The following is an 18,648-nucleotide window of genomic DNA, read 5'->3' on the forward strand; positions in this document are numbered from 1 at the left end:
TGGAGGTTGATCTGAGGAGGGGAAGGGATTTGGAGCTGTGGTGATACAGTGGGATGGGAGCTGCCAGGCTGTGTTAGGGATGATTTATCCTCCCCAAAGCCAGCTCTGGAGGCAGTTGCTTTATCCAGCTACGTCACTTCTCAGGTTCAGGGGATGATGTAGAAAATAAGGAGTGGATACTTGAATCCAGGAGAGATCTCAGCTCACTGTTTGAATCTGGTGCTTCCCGTGCGAGTCCTCCTGCAGCTTTGTCTTAGTTTGGAAGGACAGGTGTCTGCTAAGGAAGGCAGGAGCCTCCCCTGCAATGGAAAATGCAAACCCCCTCCCTCCGAATTGCTATAAATTTGAAATTAAGGAGGGCTCTCAGGCAAAGATATGGGAGCAGGAATAACAATTCTTTATTAGGGAAGAAAATAAAAAATAAAATAAACAATGCAGTAAACCAAAACAACACTGGCAGAGTCAGAACACAGCCTGACACCCTGTGGGTCAGGGTGCTGGTGGCAGTCCCATTGGAAGTGTGGCTGCAGCCCTCCTGGAGTGTCAGGTGTGGTTCTGCTGGAGCAGGGATCCTGTAGATGGGTGTAGTCTTCCTCTGAAGATCCAGTGGAAGAGGCAGCTGCTGTTCCTCTGGGAATCCAGTGGAGAAGCCGTGCTGGTGTTCCAGAATCTCAGATTATATCCGGGTAGGAATGCTCAGCTCCTCCCTCTGGGCTCACATCTCCCAGTGGGATGCTGTAGCTCTTATCAGCCATGCAGTGACACTCAATAGCCTCTTATCAGCAGACGTCACCCCGGAGGGAGGAGTGGGTGTGGAGGAGATGAGGAAAACTGCCCAATTAACAGACGACAACTGCCATACAGATGGCAAACAGAATACAATTCGCTTGGCAATCCAGGACAAGCTTCTTCTCTCCCACTTGGGATAGCACCTCCTTGGCTCCCAGGGGAAGGGCAGCACCCGTTCCTGCTCTCCCCAGCGGTGGGTTTTCCCTTCTGCCCGCAGTCGGTGAGCCTGATCGAGCGGGGCAATCCGTCGCGGAGCCTGGAGCAGGTGTGCCGCTGGGCGCACTCGCAGCAGCGCTCCGACCCGCAGCACGCCGAGTACCACGACCACGCCGTCTTCCTCACCAGGCAAGATTTTGGGCCCGCAGGTATGCAAGGTACTGTATTTGTCTCGATCAGGTATGTGCAGTTTGCTGGGGGGAAAAGCCAGCGAGGGGTGAGAGGATTTTCTTGCAAGCACAGTCTGTTTCTTGGCCAGCGAGGTCCAGAAAAAGGTTATAAAAATCGGTATTTTTTTTCCTTCACTTGATGAAGAAGAGAGAGACAGAGAATTAATCCAGAGCATCAACCTGAATGGATAAAATATATTTATTTATTTATTTATTTATTTATTCTCCTGCTCTTTGATTTCATTTACCAGTCCCCTCCTTGGCGCAAAATGCCTTAAAAATATAAAAATAAGATAAAAAAAGATGAAATACTGCAGGAAGCCCCATGGGGACAATCAATTTATTCTGTCCTGTGGAGGACCTTTAAAACCTGTTTTTATATGGATTTATTTCTTGGACATGGGAGCATTCAATAAACCAAAGAGGAAGTTTTACTGCAGGAATCTCTGACCCTCTTGGTGCAGAGATTGTGCTGGTGTGCTCTGAGAAGTTGGAGGCCTTGCTAATAACAATTTTCAGGAAAATCTTCTGATGTGTCATGGCTCCGTTAGGAAAACAGGTGCTTTGGTGTTACCAGGAGAGGTGACTTGTCCCAGTTCTGAGCCTGCTGCTTCCAAATTCCCATCTCCTCCTTTCCATGCTGCTGCCCAGGTCTGGATTTCCATCAGGAGGCTCCATTTGATGCCGTGGATGGGGTGGGTATTGTCACCCTGATCTGTAGCACAGGTCCTCCTGGTTTGCGCAGGAGGAAGGAGAGGTAGAGAAGGAAACCTGTCCTAACTTGGATGACTTCCCTGAAAAGGATCCCCCCCAGCAGGAGATGAACCTCAGGAGATATCCAGCTGGAAACCCTCCTGAGTGTGGTCCTGTGGCCACCAAGTGGCAGACCTTGGGTTGTGCCAAGCTGGTGGCCTGCCCTGGTCTCCTTGTCCAGAGTCACACGGGTGCAATACCAGCTTTTGTTTCGTTTTTCTAGACCCTTCCTGGCAAAGTGACTGTGTCCAAAGGCATTGTGAGAGGACCTTTTTTGGCAGAAGGGGGAGACTCCCCAGGCTGCCCCTCGGTGGGAAGGAGTCGTGAGATCGATGGAGTAGCCCTGCTCTAGGGGTGCTTCTTCCAGCAGCTCCTTCTCCTTTTCCCGGCGGATCTGGCTCTCTGCTTGTCACACATCTCCAGGACTTTCTGCAGAATCCCCGTGTCCTTGCCTGGCTGTGCTGCATGGCACAAGGAGCTCCTCATCCACTGGGAATTTCCCTCTGATTGGGCTGCTGGAATAGTAACACATGCTTGCTTTTGCCTCTTTTCCCCCAAACAAAGTCCTTGTGGACCCCCAACACCCTGTTAAGCTTGGGGATGCGTGGAATGAAGGACCAGAGTGTGGCACCAGATTATCCCAAATAATGCCCTTTGAAGAGAAAAGCAGTGGACAGATGGGCTGTAAATTATTAATTGATGCTGTAGAGGTCTTCTCCCTCTGTAGTAGGTAACATAGAGGGGTTTCCTGGCCTGAGCTGAAGGATGCTTGTGCTCAGAGTTGAATATTTTCGAGGTAGTTGCTTCTCACCATCATTCTCCTATGGAGAACCTTTTCTACTCCTTCCAATTCTTACTGGAGTTTTCCTTACAAAAAACTGCCTTTGTGAGCATCCACCTTTTCACCTTCCTTTGTCCCATCTCCCATCCACAGCTTCTTTAGTTGGGAATTCGTCCAGTTTTCATCCTAGACAAAATAAATTTGCCTTCCCCTTGTAGAGAAAGCTTCCCACAACTTTATTCTTTCTTGTGGAAAATTTCATGGGGGTAAAAAAAAATATTTTCAAATTATTTATCCAGGGCTTGATTTGTTTAAACCCCATTCTGGGAGTGACTTGGTGTGGATCAAGTATCCCACCAGGATGGGGGGCTCTGTGGACCCCGTGGTTTGGCCAGGGTGGGTGTAGGGATGTGCATCTCCCTCAGCTCACCAGCACCCCTCTCCAGCTACTGCCCACTCCTGGCTGACTGAGCTCTCCCCTTCCAGCATCCCAGTCCCCAGGACACAGTTATCCAGCATGGTCCTGCCCTGCTTTTGCCTCTCTGACCTTTAAGCCCTTCCTTCGCTAACTCCCTTGATGCCAAAAAGGGTCAGCTTTCAAAAAAACAACACACGTAAAAAAACTTGGGGGAGTAAATTCCGGAGTGTGCCAACAAGTTAATTGAATTGGGCAGAAATAAGAAGAAAAAGAAAGGAAAAGTGACCAAAATGGAGGCGATGTGTTGCTGCCTGGGCGGGGGAAGATTCCTCTGCCCACAGCTGCCCCACTGCACTGCACTTGATCGAGGGCTGGGGTCCTGGGGCCGGGGCGGGTGCATGTGCGGGTGCGCCCCGTGGGGAGCAGGGCTGTGGTTTTGGCAGGGCTCTGGGGAGAGCCTCATGCCTTTTCTTCTCTCTCTTTTTCCTTCTTTGTTTGTTTGAAATGAAGAAGAATGCGGGGGATGCCATTCCTGGGCTGGGAGGCGGTGGCCACCCGCGCTGGCAGGCTGTTGTGGGTGCTGCTTCTGCCCTCCAGCCTGCCCAGGTGTGTTGGCACAAGGGCACAGTGGTGCCAGCGAGCCCCACAGCAACCTCTGCTGGCTTTTGGCTCCCACTGGTGAGCCGGTCCTTGGGCTGCCATCCAAGTGACCTGGGCAGCCCCTCCTCCTCATCGCCTTCCCCTCTGCTTTCTCTTCTCTTGCAGTGAAGCCAGGTTATGCGGTTGTGGGTTTGGTTTTTTTTTTTCTTAATTTTTCATTTTTTCCCCTCCTCTCTCAAAGGTTTTCTCTCTCCTCTCCTCCTCCTCTGTCCTTCCCTCCTGTCTTTGCCCCAGGCTACGCTCCGGTGACGGGGATGTGCCACCCTCTCCGCAGCTGCACCCTCAACCACGAGGACGGCTTCTCCTCGGCCTTCGTGGTGGCCCACGAGACCGGGCACGTGTAAGTCGCGGGGGCAGAGCTGCCTGTGGTGCTGCCCCTCCCTTGGCAAAGGGGGCTTGCTGCTGCTGCTGCTGCTGCAGCTGTGAATCCCTTGGGATCTTCCCGCCAGGTTGGGCATGGAGCACGACGGCCAGGGCAACCGCTGCGCCGATGAGACCAGCATGGGGAGCATCATGGCGCCGCTGGTGCAGGCCGCCTTCCACCGCTACCACTGGTCCCGCTGCAGCAAACAGGAGCTCAACCGCTACATCCAGTACGCCCCTTCCAGCTGGGAGGGCATGTCCTCCCTTCAGACCCCCACTGGTGGCTTTTGGGACACAAAGGTGCTCCCAGGGCTGGAGCGCCTCTGGAGACAGGCGGGAAGAGCTGGGGGTGTTTGGGGTGGAGAACAGGGAGACCTTGGAGCCTCTTCCGGTGCCTAAAAGGGTTCCAAGAGAGCTGGAGAGGGACTTTGGACAAGGGGGAATGGCTTCCCACTGACAGAGAGTAGGGTTAGACGGGATATTAGGAAAAAGTTCTTTCCTGGGAGGGTGGGCAAGCCCTGGCACAGATTTCCCAGAGATGCTGTGGCTGCCCCTGGATCCCTGGAAGTTTCCAAGGCCAGGCTTAGTGGGGCTTGGAGCACCTTGCGATAGTGGAAAATGTCCCTGCCCATGGCAGGGGGGTGGAACTCTATGGCCTTGAAGGACCATTCCAATCCAAGCCATTCTGGGATTCCATGATAATTCCAATTTCTCAGTAGCTGAATTTGGAGAGTGGCCTGGAGCTGAGGGATGGGGTGATGGGAGGAAATCCTCTGTCTGACTCTGCAGCTCCTACGACTGCCTCCTGGATGACCCCTTTGAGCACCAGTGGCCCACGTTACCTGAGCTGCCAGGAATTAATTATTCCATGGACGAGCAGTGCCGCTTCGACTTCGGCGTGGGCTACAAGACCTGCACGGCGGTGAGTAGGGGCTGTATGGCCACGCTGTCCCCCCTCCCCGGGGTCCCCAGCCTGCCCGGCTGCCCCCGGCCTGCTGGTACTCGCCGCTGCTGTCCCAGCCCAGCTCCTCTGTGCTCCCCAGTTCCGCACCTTCGACCCCTGCAAGCAGCTGTGGTGCAGCCACCCGGACAACCCCTACTTCTGCAAGACCAAGAAGGGGCCGCCCTTGGATGGCACCGAGTGCTCTCCTGGCAAGGTAGGGGCTGGTCCTGCTTCCTGTGGGAGGGATGTGTCCGAGGGCACGACGAAGAGCACCTTCTTCCCGTGCTGTACCCTTTCTGTAGTGCTGTGGGTGCAGGAGGGCTCTCCACTGGTGCTGAGCGCTTTGGAAGAGGTCTGGAACTCATTCCTTCTCCTCCCTTCCAGTGGTGCTTCAAGGGCCACTGCATCTGGAAGACGTCGGAGCAGCCTTACAGCCAGGATGGCAGCTGGAGCTCCTGGTCCAAGTTTGGCTCGTGCTCCAGGACCTGCGGGGGAGGCGTGCGATCCCGCAGCCGGAGCTGCGACGACCCGCCGTACGTCTGGGTTCTGCCTCCCTCCCTTTTCCCAGCTGGAAGTGGCTGCGAGCCAGGGGTTCCTGGCTGTTCCCCTTGTTGGCAGGGATGGGGACATCTGCTCCTGCAGGAGCTGTGCTATTGTAATTGCGGGGTGCCCTGATGAAGGAAGGAATGATGAATCTGACTCCATGCTCTCAGAAGGCTGATTTATTATTTTATGGTCTATATTATATTAAAGAATGCTGTACTAAACTATAGTAAAGAATACAGAAAGGATACAGACAGAAAGCTAAAAAGATAATAATGAAAACTCCTGACTCTCTCTCCAGAGTCCGACATAGCTTGACACCAATTGGCCAATGAGTCAAAACAATTCACATGAAACCAATGGAGCAATCACCTGTTGGATGAACAATCTCCAAACACATTCCAGATGAGCAAAACACAGGAGAAGCAACAAGATAATTATTGTTTTCCTTTTTCTCTGAGGCTTCTCAGCTTCCTAGGAAAAAAATCCTGGGCAAAGGGATTTTTCCAGAAAACATGAAAGCCACACTGTGCCGTGTGTTCAGGCACTGAGCTGTGCTGGGGTTGAACCCCATCCCCTCTCCAGCACTCTCACAAGCCACTGGGTTTGTTTTCCAGCCCAGCATACGGAGGGCGCCAGTGCCCGGGAGCCACCTACGAGTACCAGGTGTGCAATGCTGAGGAGTGCCCGGGGCCCTACCAGGATTTCCGTGCCCAGCAGTGCTCCAAGCGCAACTCCTACTACACCCACCAGAACAGCAAACATTCCTGGCTTCCCTACGAGCATCATGACGGTGAGCGGTGGCGGGTCCTGGCAAAGGAGCAGTGGCCACATTCCTCCAGAGGACTCTGCCCTGGTGGCCATCGGCCTGGGGTGGGGACTGTGCCAGCTGCACAGATGTTGGGCGGTGGGGAGCTCCTGGGCTGGAAACTGTTGTGCAATAATCCGACATCAGGCAGCCAGCTTTTTAAAATCACAGAATCACTGAGTGGTTTGGGTTGGAAGGGACCTTAGCGATGATCTCATTCCAACCCTGCAGCCGAGGGCAGGGACACCTTCCACAGGTTACTCACAGTTGGAAGAACACTTCCAGGGATCCAGGGGCAGCCACAGCTTCTCTGGGCACCCTGTGCCAGGGCCTCCCCACCCTCACAATACAGAATTTCTTCCCAATCTAACCCCATCTAACCCTCCTTCTGTCAGTTTGAAGCCATTCTCCCTTGTCCTGTCATGCCTTTCTCCTTGTCCAAAGGCTCTCTCCAGCTTTCTTGGATCCCCTTCAGGTGCTGGAAGGGGCTCTAAGTTCTCCCTGGAGCTTTCTGTTTTCCAGGCCGAACACCCCCAGCTCTCCCAGCCTGTTTCCAGAGCAGAGCTGCCTGTTGCATTACAGCCTCATGTAGTATGTCCTGTCCTTCCCTTAATTTCCTCAGTGTACCAGGCAAAAGTGCAGGCTCCTGAGCTGCAAATGGCCTTGGGAGATCATCCACTTGAATATCCTGGCCTTTGGAATTGTGGCTGTGCTCAGGGGTACAAGCTGAGATGAGTTTCTGCCTTCACTCACCCTAGTGAATTTCCACAACTCCTTTTTCCCCTCCGCTTCTCTTTTTCTCCCCCTTCCCTTTTCCTTTGCCACAGATGCTCAGAAGTGTGAGCTGATCTGCCAGTCTGAGGGCACGGGAGACGTGGTGTTCATGAACCAGGTCGTTCACGACGGGACCCGCTGCAGCTACCGAGACCCCTACAGCGTCTGCGTCCGGGGAGAGTGCCTGGTGAGGAGCTCTCGTGGGGCTGTCCCTGCCCTTTCCCTGGCCAGGAGAGAGCTCAGCCCCTTGGGAGCACGGGTCTTTGTCCCTGGGACCAAGCCACGTGCAGCAAAGGGGATGGCAGAGCAATGGGCTGGGCTGCGGGGCTGTAACCCTGGGCTGGGCTGCAGGGCTGCAATCCCAGGCTGGGCCTCAGGCATGTAACCCCAGGCTCGTCCTCTCGTCCCCTGGGTGCCAGCATGTCGGCTGTGACAAGGAGGTTGGCTCCCTGAAGCAGGATGACAAGTGTGGGGTCTGCGGGGGGGACAATTCCCACTGCCGGACGGTGAAGGGCACGTTGGCCAAGACCCCCAAGCAGCCAGGTGAGAGGGCTGGGTGGGCTTGGAAGCAGATTCACGAGCTGGATTCATGTGTCCAGTTGGAAGAAACCTGCTCTTTGTCTTCCCTCCATCCTTCTTCCTTCCCTATCAGGTGTTTTGAAGATGTTTGAGATCCCAGCTGGAGCAAGGCACCTTCAGATAGAAGAGATGGAGCCAGCATCCCACAGCATCGGTGAGCACGCCCTAGTGCACCTCTCCCTTCACCCTTTCTCAACCCTTTTCTCAAAATTCCCATCAAAGAGGGTCTTGTTTAGGTCATTCCCATCCTCCAAAGCGAGTGACCAGAGGGAATGATATGAAAAGTATCTCCCTTCTCCTCCAGCTGTTAAGAATCAAGCCACGGGGAACTTCATCCTGAATGCCAAGGGCCAAGAAGCCAAAAGCCAGGTGTTCATTGAGATGGGCTTGGAGTGGGAATACACTGTGGAACAAGGCAAGGAGAGCCTGAAAACCAGCGGTCCCCTGCACGAGGCCATCAGTGTTTTGGTAAGCCTGGCTGGCACGTGCTCTGGGGGGCTTGGGGACGACTGTCACAGGCAGGGGAGGTGGTCTGAGGTGTGATGTGGCAGGTGATGGAAGGATGTGGGTAGAGGAACAGGACATGTCCATGAATCCAGGGAACGAGCCAGCCAAAAGCAAGGGGTGACAAGCTGCGTGAGGGAACGGCACATGGTGCTCGGGCACGTGCCTTTGAGTCCAGCTGCATTTTGCTCTGCAGCAATTGCTTATGGCTCCAAATCCCATTTTGGTTATGCTGGTATGTGGGGAATTAGAGGCTGGGTTCCCTGGACATGTGGGGAATGGCAGGTCTGTGCTCCCATCCATCCCTGTGTCCCAGTTTCGGGCATAAGCTGCCTTGCCACGTGGTCCCTTTCCCATGGCATCATTCTTCCCCCTCTCTGCTCCCTCTGTGCCTGCAGGTCGTGCCTCAGGAGGAGGAGGCGAGGAGCAGCCTCATGTACAGGTACATCATCCACGAAGACCTGCTGCCCATGATTGGAAATAACAATGTCCTGCTGGAGGAGATGGATTCCTACGAGTGGGCCCTCAAGAGCTGGTCCCAGTGCTCCAAGGCGTGTGGAGGAGGTAACTTCCTCTTCACAACAGCCTGCAGGGCATGCTTGGGGGGTGCTTGGGTATGGTAGAGGGTGTGTGAGCCCCTTGGGGCATCTCTGGCATGGAGAAATTGTTGCAAAGCAGTTCAAGTGAACACTTTAGCCGGATTTCTTACAGAAACAGGCTTGCGTGACTCTGTGTGTGTGTACCTTTGTCTGTCTGTCCATGGACTTGCCAGGAGTTTTGAATTCCTTGGCTGTTTTTAACTGGATTTGAGCCGAGAAACAGTGATTTTGAAGATGACCACTCCACTACTAAAGTTTGCACAGAATTAGGTGTGAGGTTTGCTGGTGAAAGCTTTTTTTCCCTTCGGCCACTGGGGTCTGACCCTCAGATCGTGGGGAGCACCTTGTGCTTGGGGAATCGGAGTGCTTTGGGTTGGAAGGAACCCTTAAAGGCCTCCTGGTCCAGGCCCCTGCCATGGGCTGGGACACTTTCCACGAGCTGTCTGCACTCCACAGCAACCTGGGGACCCCGGGGGTGGGTCCAGCAGCCACACGAGCATCCTCAGCAAACCTTGGGTCCCACCTGAGTGGTGCCATCTCAGAGCACATATCCCAGCAGGGATGCAGGAGAAGGATCTGGAGGGAACCTGGAGGGACCCCCACACCCATCACCTCACTGCCCACACTCTGCCCCCTCAGGCATCCAGTACACCAAGTACGGCTGCCGTCGGAAAAGCGACAACCGGATGGTGCATAGGAACTTCTGTGACAACGGCAAGAAGCCAAAGCCAATCCGGAGGCGCTGTAACCTCCAGGAGTGCTCCCAGCCCATGTAAGTCCTCTCTGCGTGGCCCAGGGTGCTCCCATTCCTCGTGGGGGCAGTTTGGGGTTGGATTGGGAGCGTTTCCAGCCGCTTCCCAGCATAAGCATCTCCTCAAACGCCTTCTCCTTGTCCGCCTTCCCCCCTGGCAGGTGGGTGGCTGAGGAGTGGGGCGCCTGCAGCCGCTCCTGCGGGAAGCTGGGGGTGCAGGCGCGGGCGGTGCAGTGCATGCAGCGCCTGCAGGACGGCACCAACCGCACCCTGCACACCAAGTACTGCCCCGGGCAGCGCCCCGAGACGCGCCGGCCCTGCGGCCGCCTGCCCTGCCCCGCACAGTGGAGGACAGGAGCCTGGTCCGAGGTGAGGAAGCCCCTGGAAGGAGGGTACGGGAGGTGGGTGTGAAGGTCAGGTGCTTATGGGGGTCAGGGAGTGAAATCCTAGACTGGTTTGGTTCAAAAGGAGCTGTAAAGGTCATCTAGCCCAGCCCCCCTGCCGTGGAAGGGACATTTTCCATTAGACCAGGTCAGAGTCCCATCAGGCTGGCCTTGGTGGAGATAAGGGTACAAGAGACAGTGATGTTTTCACAGAATCCTGGAATGGTTTGGGTTGGAAGGGACCTTAAAGCCTATCTCATCCCAACCCCTTCCTTTGGTCATGTCACCTTCTGCTAGACCAGGTTGCTCCAAGCCTGGCTTTGAAAACTTCCACGGATAAGGGTACAAGGAAAAATGAGAGTGGGGAGAGCATCCCTGTGCAGAGAGTGTGGGGGTTTGGGAGACAGGGAGGGAAACCCCCCATCAGAGAGCAAAATCCACCTGAGGAACAGTCACCACCACATCCTGGGGGACTGGGGGGGTGTGGGGGCTGTCTCCAGGCTGTTGCTGACTGTCTGTCTGTCTGTCTGTCTGGACACAGTGCTCGGTGACTTGCGGGGAAGGCGTCCAGCAGCGGCAGGTGGTGTGCAAGGGCAGTGACAGCGGCGCGCGCTGCGACGGTGACAAGCCAGAGGCCATCCAGGGCTGCCACGTGGCCGTCTGCCCAGGTGAGAGGAGGAGGAGGAGGAGGAGGAGGAGGAGGAGGAGGAGGAGGAGGAGGAGGAGGAGGAGAAGGAGGTGGCACTGGGATGGGGCATGTGCTGGTGGGGATCAACCCCCATGAATGCCCCCAGCCCGTTGTGGCTCCAGGAGAATGCCAGCAGACAAGGTTGGGTTGAAGGTCCCTGATGCGGCTGGCAGCAAAAAAAACTTAAAAGCCAGCCAAAATATTTCCCTTCTCTGCTCTTAGCCCTGGCATTGGCTGGTTTTGGGTTTTCTGGCAGTTTGAACTCATGATGAGCTGGTGGAGATGAGCACCCTCGAGTTTATCTTTCCTGGGGCTTGAGTGGCTTAAATGCTGGGTGCTTAAGGGATTTAATTTTTAAGGAGATCCCGTAAAATAAACCAAACAGCTTCCCGAGGTATTTTGAGTGCCCTCAGCCTCCCGTGGCTGCTGGGCATCGTGGTGCTCTCTCTGCAGGGAAGCTCTCCGGCATCACCGCCAGTGCCGACGCCGGTGACCACGGCACGACCAAAGGGCAGCGGGTGCCCCAGGACGGAGCCAAAAACCCCGTGAGCAAGATCTCCTCCAGTGAGTGCTCGTGTAAGGGCGGCGCTTCCCAGGATAACCCTCCCGAGGGCTTGCGCAGCTCCCTGCGGGCAGCTCCCAGCAGTGCTCCTGGGCAGTTCCAGCCTGCCTCTGCTCCAGAGCGCGTTGCTCCATTGCCATCTTGTGGTCTTCGAGGTCCTGCAGTTTCCGTGCTGAGCTCCTTCTGCCTCCCGGCTTTTATGCCCTTTCCTTTTTACCCTGGAAGTTTTTAAGCAGGGAGATGGCTTCTCACTTTTCCCCCTTGGAGTCGTTCACAGCTGGGGCTCAGTGCATCTTGGTTTGGAGCATCCCTGGCTCTCTGTTTTTTCTCCATGCACAGAATCCTTCAGCACTTTGGCTTCATTTTCCAGGTCGCTCTATGTGGACAGGCAGCACCCCGAAAGGGTACCTTGTTCCCTTTGGGAATCCCACTGGAGGGGTGCAGGGCTGGGAGCCTAATGCCACCTCATTTTGTGCTGCTCTGTCCCTCTCCAGGGGAGCCTTGCCTCGGGGACAAGTCCATCTTCTGCCAGATGGAGGTGCTGGCTCGCTACTGCTCCATCCCTGGATACAACAAGCTCTGCTGCGAATCCTGTGGGAAGAAAGCCTCCTCCTCCACCGGCGCACCCCCTGTCACCGGCGTTCCCCCGGGAACCGGCACTGCCAGCCCTGCTCTGGCGCTCCTCCCCTTCCCCACGACCCCAGCTCGGGGGGAGCCCGGTGGGGACCCCACTCTGGCACCTGGGGTATCCAGCAGTGGTGCTTTGCCAGGGGAGCTGCCAGCCCCGAGGGAGCCGGGGAGGGGCCAGGGGGCCAGGTAACCTGCTCGGGACCACCTCCCTGTGAGGCTGGGAAAGCCTTTCTCCCTCTTCCCTCCCGTTCTCTCCATCTTTTTCCTCTCCCCCAACTTCCAGCGATGGTTTTCATGGGTGGCACTGCCGGGTTTGGGAATGACCTGGCTCCGCACCCAGAAATTCCTGGGAAAACCACTCGTTTCCCATGGTCCTGCTTGCCCTCCCAGCCGTGCCATGGTGCTTTTCGACAGTGCTGTGGGAAAAAAGGTGGAAAAGAGCCAAAAAAGCTGTGGGCACACAGGCTGCTTCCTCCCAAGGTGCTAAAAAGATGTGGGAGGGGGATGGCTTTAATGTTGCATTTTCCTTCCCCCTGCTCCAAGCAGAAACATGAGATGCGCTGGACAGGAGGGTCCTGGCGTGGTGGTTCAGCCCTGGAGCTTGGGGATAGCAATGGGAGGATCCTGGGAATCTGGTGGGGAAAACTGGAGGGGAGGTGCTGAGGTGAGGAGAGGGGAAATGTGGGGAGACCCCAAACTGCTGCTTTGGGCTGTCCTTGGTGGGGTAGAGAGTTTGGGAAACATGTCTGGGGGAAGGTGGAACATAGAGCTGCTTCTGTCCTGGAGGCGGGAGATGGTCCAGGAGATTCCAAAGTGAGCAATAAGAACCACAGGTCAAAGACCAAAAATTGATGTCGAAAATGCCTGTCACCTGGGGGTGACTTTTTTTCAGCCAATACTGCCCTTGGCCAGCCTTGAGCTGATACCAATGCCCAGGATCACCAGCCTCATCCCTGCACCTTGGACCCAGTGCCTCTGGGGCAGCAACAGCTTCCAGGGGGAAATGGGAGTGACTGGGAAGCCAGGAGGGGATTTTAGGGGCAGTTAAAGGAGAGGAGAGAGACAAGGGTTCATCTGCATCTCTCATTGCTCGGGAAGGGGTGGAGAGGGGGTGATTAATGCCGTTACAAATTATTGTGCCAAGTACTAAACGTTTGCACAGCACTTTAGGAGCCTTGGGCTGCCCTCTCCTTGCTGGGTGTTGGGCCAGCTCTGGGCACAGGGTTTGCCTTGACAAGTTTCAGTCCTCGAAAACCTCCCAAAAATGGTGTCCCTGCGGGGGCTTCCATGGTTTTGGTACTTAGGGCACATCTGGGTGCAGTGGCAGGGGAAGGTGGGGGGAAGAAGTTGTGGGAACAGGGAGGTGGAGTCCCAGGAAGGCAAGGCTTGGCAGACAGACCAGTTTGGCATTGCAAAGTGGGATGTCCTGGGGAGCACATGCATGGTGTGGGTCATGGCCCTGAGGCTCCTGCTTCCCTGGGATCCCAGGAGTAGGATGTGGCATCCCTAGGGGCAGCGTTTGTGAGCTCTGCAGGTAGCCAGGGCTTGCTGGTGAGGTGCCCAGGGTGATTTTCCCGGTCTGGCATGGGTTGTGACAGGGTTGAGGTGCTTGCTTTACCTGAAATGGATGCAGACCCCTCTGCATTCTGGATGTTCTAAGCATTGGGCTCTGCATTGCTCCCCCAGAGCTTCCCCACACGCTCCTGCTGCCGAGGACGAGCATTCTTCCAACTCCTCTTACAGCACCTGAGGCTGGAGGTCCTTGGCCTCCTGGCTGCTGCCCTTTGGCCTTAGGTGGGCATCCCAAAACCTGGAACAAAGCCCTCCAATCTGTCTGAGCCACACAGCTGGCACACCTCACGGGGGTGGGCACATGGAGGGTGCCTGTGGAGTGCCCAGACACAGGACATGCAGGTATTGGCACCCACGGGGGATCCTGTGGGGATACCAGGGTGGGGTTCATCCCTTGGGATGCCTCCACCACTGCCGTGCCCCTTGCCAGCCCCTCCACGGGCGTGCCAGCATTTATTTATTGTGCCAAAGATAACGCTTTGTTTGCTCTCCAAGGAGCATAACAAAAAGACCTTCTTTCCCCTCAGAAATGGGCTGTGATGTCCTTCCTCCAAAATTCCCAGCTGCTCCCCTCCCTTCCATGCTGGCCTAGGCTTTGGTGCTTTATTGCTTTAGGAATATTTGCAGTGGTTCCTCCCTACGCCTCAGGGCAGAGCTGGGGCTGGGCACTGAGCCAGCTCCTGGCACCCACAGCCCCTGGGGGGGTTTGGGCAGGGGGGCTGCACTGCGGGTGCTGATCCTGACCTCGGGACCACCCGAGAGGTTGGGAGATCTAAAGCAGGCTGGGATAAGCTCCCCCCAGCAGCTGTGGGTGCTCTGGGGTGGTGATGCTGCAGGGCTGGCACCCAGCACTGCGTGTTTCATGGAATCCTGGGGTGGTTTGGGTTGGAAGGAGCTGGAAAGTTCATCTAATTCAGCCCTCCTGCCGTGGGCAGGGACACCTTCCACTAGACCAGGTTGCTCCATCCTGGCCTTGAACATTTCCAGAGGTGGGGAATTTATTCCAGCTGAAGGCAGGCTGAGCTTGGGTGGCTTTGTCCTGTCTCTGGTCCTGTCCCCAGGAGGAGAGGATGACTCTGATCCCCTGCACCCTCCTAAGCCAGGTGGGTGCCTGGAGTCGTTCCTGTGTGTAACCTTGTCCAGTGTTACCATGATGTATAAAGTTTTGTACATACGAGATTCAGAGCTTTTTAACTTTTAATATTTATTAATTTTGTTGGGTTCTTTTTTTTTTTTTTTAAACTCTAACATAATGTAAAAAAAATAAAAATAAATCCACATAAAAATCTCTTGCTGTTGATCTGTTTTGGGGATGTGTGTGTGGAGGGGGAGATACGGGGGTGACCCATGCGTGGTTGTTGAAATGAATTTACTTTGTGTTAATTCAGCCCAGTCCCTCCTCTTTATCAGCCAGAATTCCACACTGCTGTTTTGAGGAGGACGAAAATCTCTAGAGATACACACACATAGATACACACACATAATAGATAATCCAGTGCAAAAATAAATATTGATGTGTCACTGCTTCAGGCCAAAAAGAGCCCCTGATGCCATGGCCAGGTAAAAAATGTAAAGAGGTGAGACCAGGGTGGGGCTGAGGCCAGAGAGGAAGAGTCAGGGTGTGTTTTGGCAGCCCCCCTTTTCCTGTTTGATGCCAAAACCCAGTTCCTGTTGCCAGGGTTTTTAGGAAAACTCTCTTAAAGCTTTGGTGCTGCCTCAGTTGTCCCATCTCATGGATGCTCCACCCCATCCTCAGAGCAGCAGTTCCCTCCCAAGGACCACTCCTGCCTTGCTCCCTGCCCTTTGCACCGCAGGGCACGGCTGGGAGGGGACACCTGGGTGGTCCCCAGTGCCACTTTTTATCGAGGACCATGGTGGCAACGGCCAGCTGGTGGCACTTGCATGGGAGGGAGGTGAGAACAAGGTGGCCTTGCCCTCAGGGTGTGTGGGAGCTGCTCTAAAGCCACCTCACACAAAATGGTGCTTCCTGTGGAAACTTCATAGCTGTTGGTGATTGACCTCATTGATTGTGATTGACAATTGACTTCCTTGGTGGTCATTGATGCTGCTGTAATCCCTCAGAAAAGGCTTTACTTTCCTCTTTCCTGCTTTACACCCTTTTAAACGCCTCCTGCAGACCTCTGGTTCTCAGAGTGATGGTGGAAATACCCCGTCTTTCGGTGTAATGAAGTCACTCTGTCCTTCCCCTCGTGTTTTTCATGGCCCCTCCCAAAAGGTGAAACACAAACTCTACCAGATCATTCCTTAAAACCACACTGGATTCCTCTGGATCTTTGCAGTGCCTGCTTTTACAAGTGCTTTGCAAACCCTGCTTGGATTTTACCATGGAAAAACTCTTCCACCTGTCTGTTGGGTGCTTCCCTTCCACACAGCATCACTACAGCTCACCACACCTTCAGCTTTTTAGGCTGCAGCAGCCACAATATTTGGGCAGGGAGGGATTTTGGGGTTTATAAGGGATAGGAGAGGCTCGCAGCTGGTGTGGTTGTGGCTTTTCTTGCTGGGATGGCTGGGCCAGGCCAGGTAAAAATGGGTCTTGGAGCAACTTGGATGGGTCTTGGAGCAACTTGGTCTGGTGAAGGATGCTCTGCCCATGGCAGGAGGCGGAATGAGACGAGATTTAAAGTCCCTTCCAACCCAAACCAGTCAGGGATTTGGGTTCTGTGAGATGGGGCAGAGCAGGTGCTTGTCCCCATCAGAACTGGAATTATGGCTGTGTCTCCAAGCACCTCATTTTCCTGCAGCAGCCATTGCATCCCCTCAATACTCACACTCTTGGCCAGGATTGGAGTGGGTGGAACAGTTTTCTAGGAAAGCTCCGGCTTTCTTTCCCCTGGCTTTTGCCAAAGGGTTTTATCTCAGCCCTGGAGCCTCGTTGGCTCAGCCCAGGCACTTCCCAGGCTCCCTGCCTGACTCACCAGCCCTGGCCCTGAGCTTTCCTGCAGGGATCTCCTCATGGCACAGCTGCTGTGCTTTGCTGCTGTGTCCCCTGGCAGCTTCCCAGCTTTCTGCCTGCACTCCTGATTGCTGGGCAGGCTACGACAGCAACCTGCCAGCTGCTGCTCCTGGGATGCTCCAGACTGATTCCCCTGTGGGTGTCAGAGAAGCTGTGCATGTCCCAGAAAAGCCCTGCAGGGATCCTGGGGTGGTGTGCACGTCCCAAGGCAGCTGCCAGCTCTGGTGGAGGTTTGGGGTGAGCAGCTGCAGCTTCATGCGAGGTTTGCTGGTGCCACAGTTCAGTGCTGGGATTTTCACCGCTGCTTTGATGAGTTATAAACGGATTTTTATTTTAATTTTTCGTGGAGTTTGGGGACTCTCTGGGGCCCAGCAGTCAGGAAGTACAGCTGTATGTATTTCAGGCTGCCTAGGAAGGAGAGAGCAGCAGCTGATCAGAGGGAGCTCTGTCCAGCACTTCAGAGCCGCCTCTCCTCTAAATTCCCCAGGAGAGCTGATCCTCCAGGAGAGCTGATCCTCCAGGAGAGCTGATCCTCGCCGTTCGTTCAGATGCATTCCCTTGCTCTTTCCCGTGGCAGTTTTGTCTCTGCAGCAGCTGGAGCAGACGGGCAGGTCATGTTTTATTGCCCCATTCGGTGGGTGGTGTCCATGTGCTCTCCTGAGGGCTGGAGGGGATGTCCTGGCGATAGAGTGACTTGCAGGGGGAAGGAAAACACGGAAAACTGCTGGCGCTGGCAAGTCTGGAGGCCAGAAGGGGACGGCACTGCCACCAAAACCCGGCTCAGAAGGGTGAGGGCTGCCGAGGGTCAGCCCTGGTCCATCGCAGAGGTCCCTCGAGCTCGTGTGCCGCTGGTGGGACATCCCTGGGGAGCCGGAGCGGAGGGTTTGGTCCCCAGATCTCCACGGGATCCGGCTGCAGCCGCTGGAGGTCACTGCTGGTCTGCAGCGGAGAGGTGACAGGAGCGCTGCTCCCCCTGCGACATTCCTGGGAGGTGGAGGGACTGTCCTGCGGGTCCTCACCAGGAGTCACATCTGGCGCTCCAACCCTGCCCGATTGTCCTTCTCCCTCTCTGCTGGATGGAGTGACCCTTTGGGAGGCTGAGGGAGCTGGGGAAGGGGCTCAGCCTGGAGAAAAGGAGGCTCAGGGGGGACCTTGTGGCTCTGCACAACTCCCTGCCAGGAGGGGACAGCCGGGGGGGATCGGGCTGTGCTGCCAGGGAACAGGGACAGGACAAGGGGAAAGGGCCTCAAGCTGGGCCAGGGCAGGCTGGAAATGAGGAAAAGTTTCTTCACGGAGAGGGCTGTCAAAACCTGGAACAGGCTGGGTAAACCCAGATCCCTTTCTGCCCACCTAAACTGAGGTGACTCCATTCCAGCTCTGCAGGCACAATGTCACTTTATTTGGGGACCTGAGGCTAAAAGGTCCCTTCTGGGAGGGTTTGGAGCCATTGCTAAGGAAATGGGTGACCTGTAGGAATGTGCCCCCTATGGACAGAGTGACAGAACCTTCCTCTGTCCCCCAAAAAGGAAAGAGCCCAGAAGTTTCTCCCGGTGATCAGGTAGAAAAGTCACTGATAGGACCTTGGGGACTTCACCTCAAGTTTGGGGACAGCTAATTGGCCATAAGCCAAAAGGTCCCGCCTGGGCCATTGAGTAGAAAAGCACAGAACAAAGAAGCCAAATCGCTTTTGTGAGGTGTCCTTACCAGGAGCACAAGTCTGTGGCACCTGGATCGCTTTGAGTTTGTTATTTTGCCTTTATTAAACCTTTTTTGTTCCTGACGCTGTCACATCAGCCTCCTGCTCCTTTTATGCCTCCTGATGAAAGCTGAGCTATTCTGGGGTGTAGTGTTGGGGTGGTGAGAGCTCATCAGATCAGCTCAAAACCCCTGGGCAAAAACGTTACAGGTGACTTTACCCAAAGGCCCATGGTTCTTCATTGCTGTTTGAGCAGCTAACCAGGACTGGGGAAAAAACATCCTTGGGAGGGTTTGGAAAACGTCAGGATTCAGTGGCTCAGCTGGACAGCAAAGCTTCCAGCAGCAATGCAAACTGGTAAAATCCGTATTCAAATGTCCTCACCCCTTCCAAAGGGTCTGGAAACACATTCCCAACTCCAAGCCCAGCTACAGGACCTGGTCCCTCTGGCAGGACAGGTGTCCTTTGGGACTAGAAGTTCAGCTGGTT

General features: G+C 55.1%; 2 protein-coding genes across 6 annotated transcripts in view; both read left to right on the top strand.

The window, feature by feature from the left end:
- The window catches only part of ADAMTS14 (ADAM metallopeptidase with thrombospondin type 1 motif 14), a 29,235-nt gene extending 16,564 nt beyond the window's left edge, over nt 1–12,671 (top strand). For 2 of the 4 annotated variants that reach the window (XM_038141387.1, XM_038141385.1), the window contains 17 exons: nt 1,007–1,163; nt 4,022–4,127; nt 4,237–4,380; nt 4,940–5,072; nt 5,194–5,307; nt 5,478–5,626; nt 6,254–6,429; nt 7,272–7,405; nt 7,638–7,761; nt 7,871–7,951; nt 8,102–8,265; nt 8,700–8,865; nt 9,540–9,672; nt 9,813–10,020; nt 10,576–10,702; nt 11,176–11,286; nt 11,779–12,671. In XM_038141387.1, coding sequence (XP_037997315.1) covers nt 1,007–1,163; nt 4,022–4,127; nt 4,237–4,380; nt 4,940–5,072; nt 5,194–5,307; nt 5,478–5,626; nt 6,254–6,429; nt 7,272–7,405; nt 7,638–7,761; nt 7,871–7,951; nt 8,102–8,265; nt 8,700–8,865; nt 9,540–9,672; nt 9,813–10,020; nt 10,576–10,702; nt 11,176–11,286; nt 11,779–12,104 — 2,553 coding nt within the window. In that variant the 3' untranslated portion in view covers nt 12,105–12,671. The remainder of the gene's footprint in view (nt 1–1,006; nt 1,164–4,021; nt 4,128–4,236; nt 4,381–4,939; nt 5,073–5,193; nt 5,308–5,477; nt 5,627–6,253; nt 6,430–7,271; nt 7,406–7,637; nt 7,762–7,870; nt 7,952–8,101; nt 8,266–8,699; nt 8,866–9,539; nt 9,673–9,812; nt 10,021–10,575; nt 10,703–11,175; nt 11,287–11,778) is intronic. The other 2 variants (XM_038141388.1, XM_038141386.1) reach the window with 1 other exon arrangement.
- LOC119702804 (C-type lectin domain family 2 member D-like) overlaps nt 1–18,648 on the top strand; it is a 603,052-nt gene that overhangs the window by 507,058 nt on the left and 77,346 nt on the right. The gene's annotated exons all lie outside the window — the stretch shown is intronic.

This window comes from Motacilla alba, chromosome 6, assembly GCF_015832195.1.
Source record: "Motacilla alba alba isolate MOTALB_02 chromosome 6, Motacilla_alba_V1.0_pri, whole genome shotgun sequence".
Classification (NCBI taxonomy): Eukaryota; Metazoa; Chordata; class Aves; order Passeriformes; family Motacillidae; genus Motacilla; species Motacilla alba.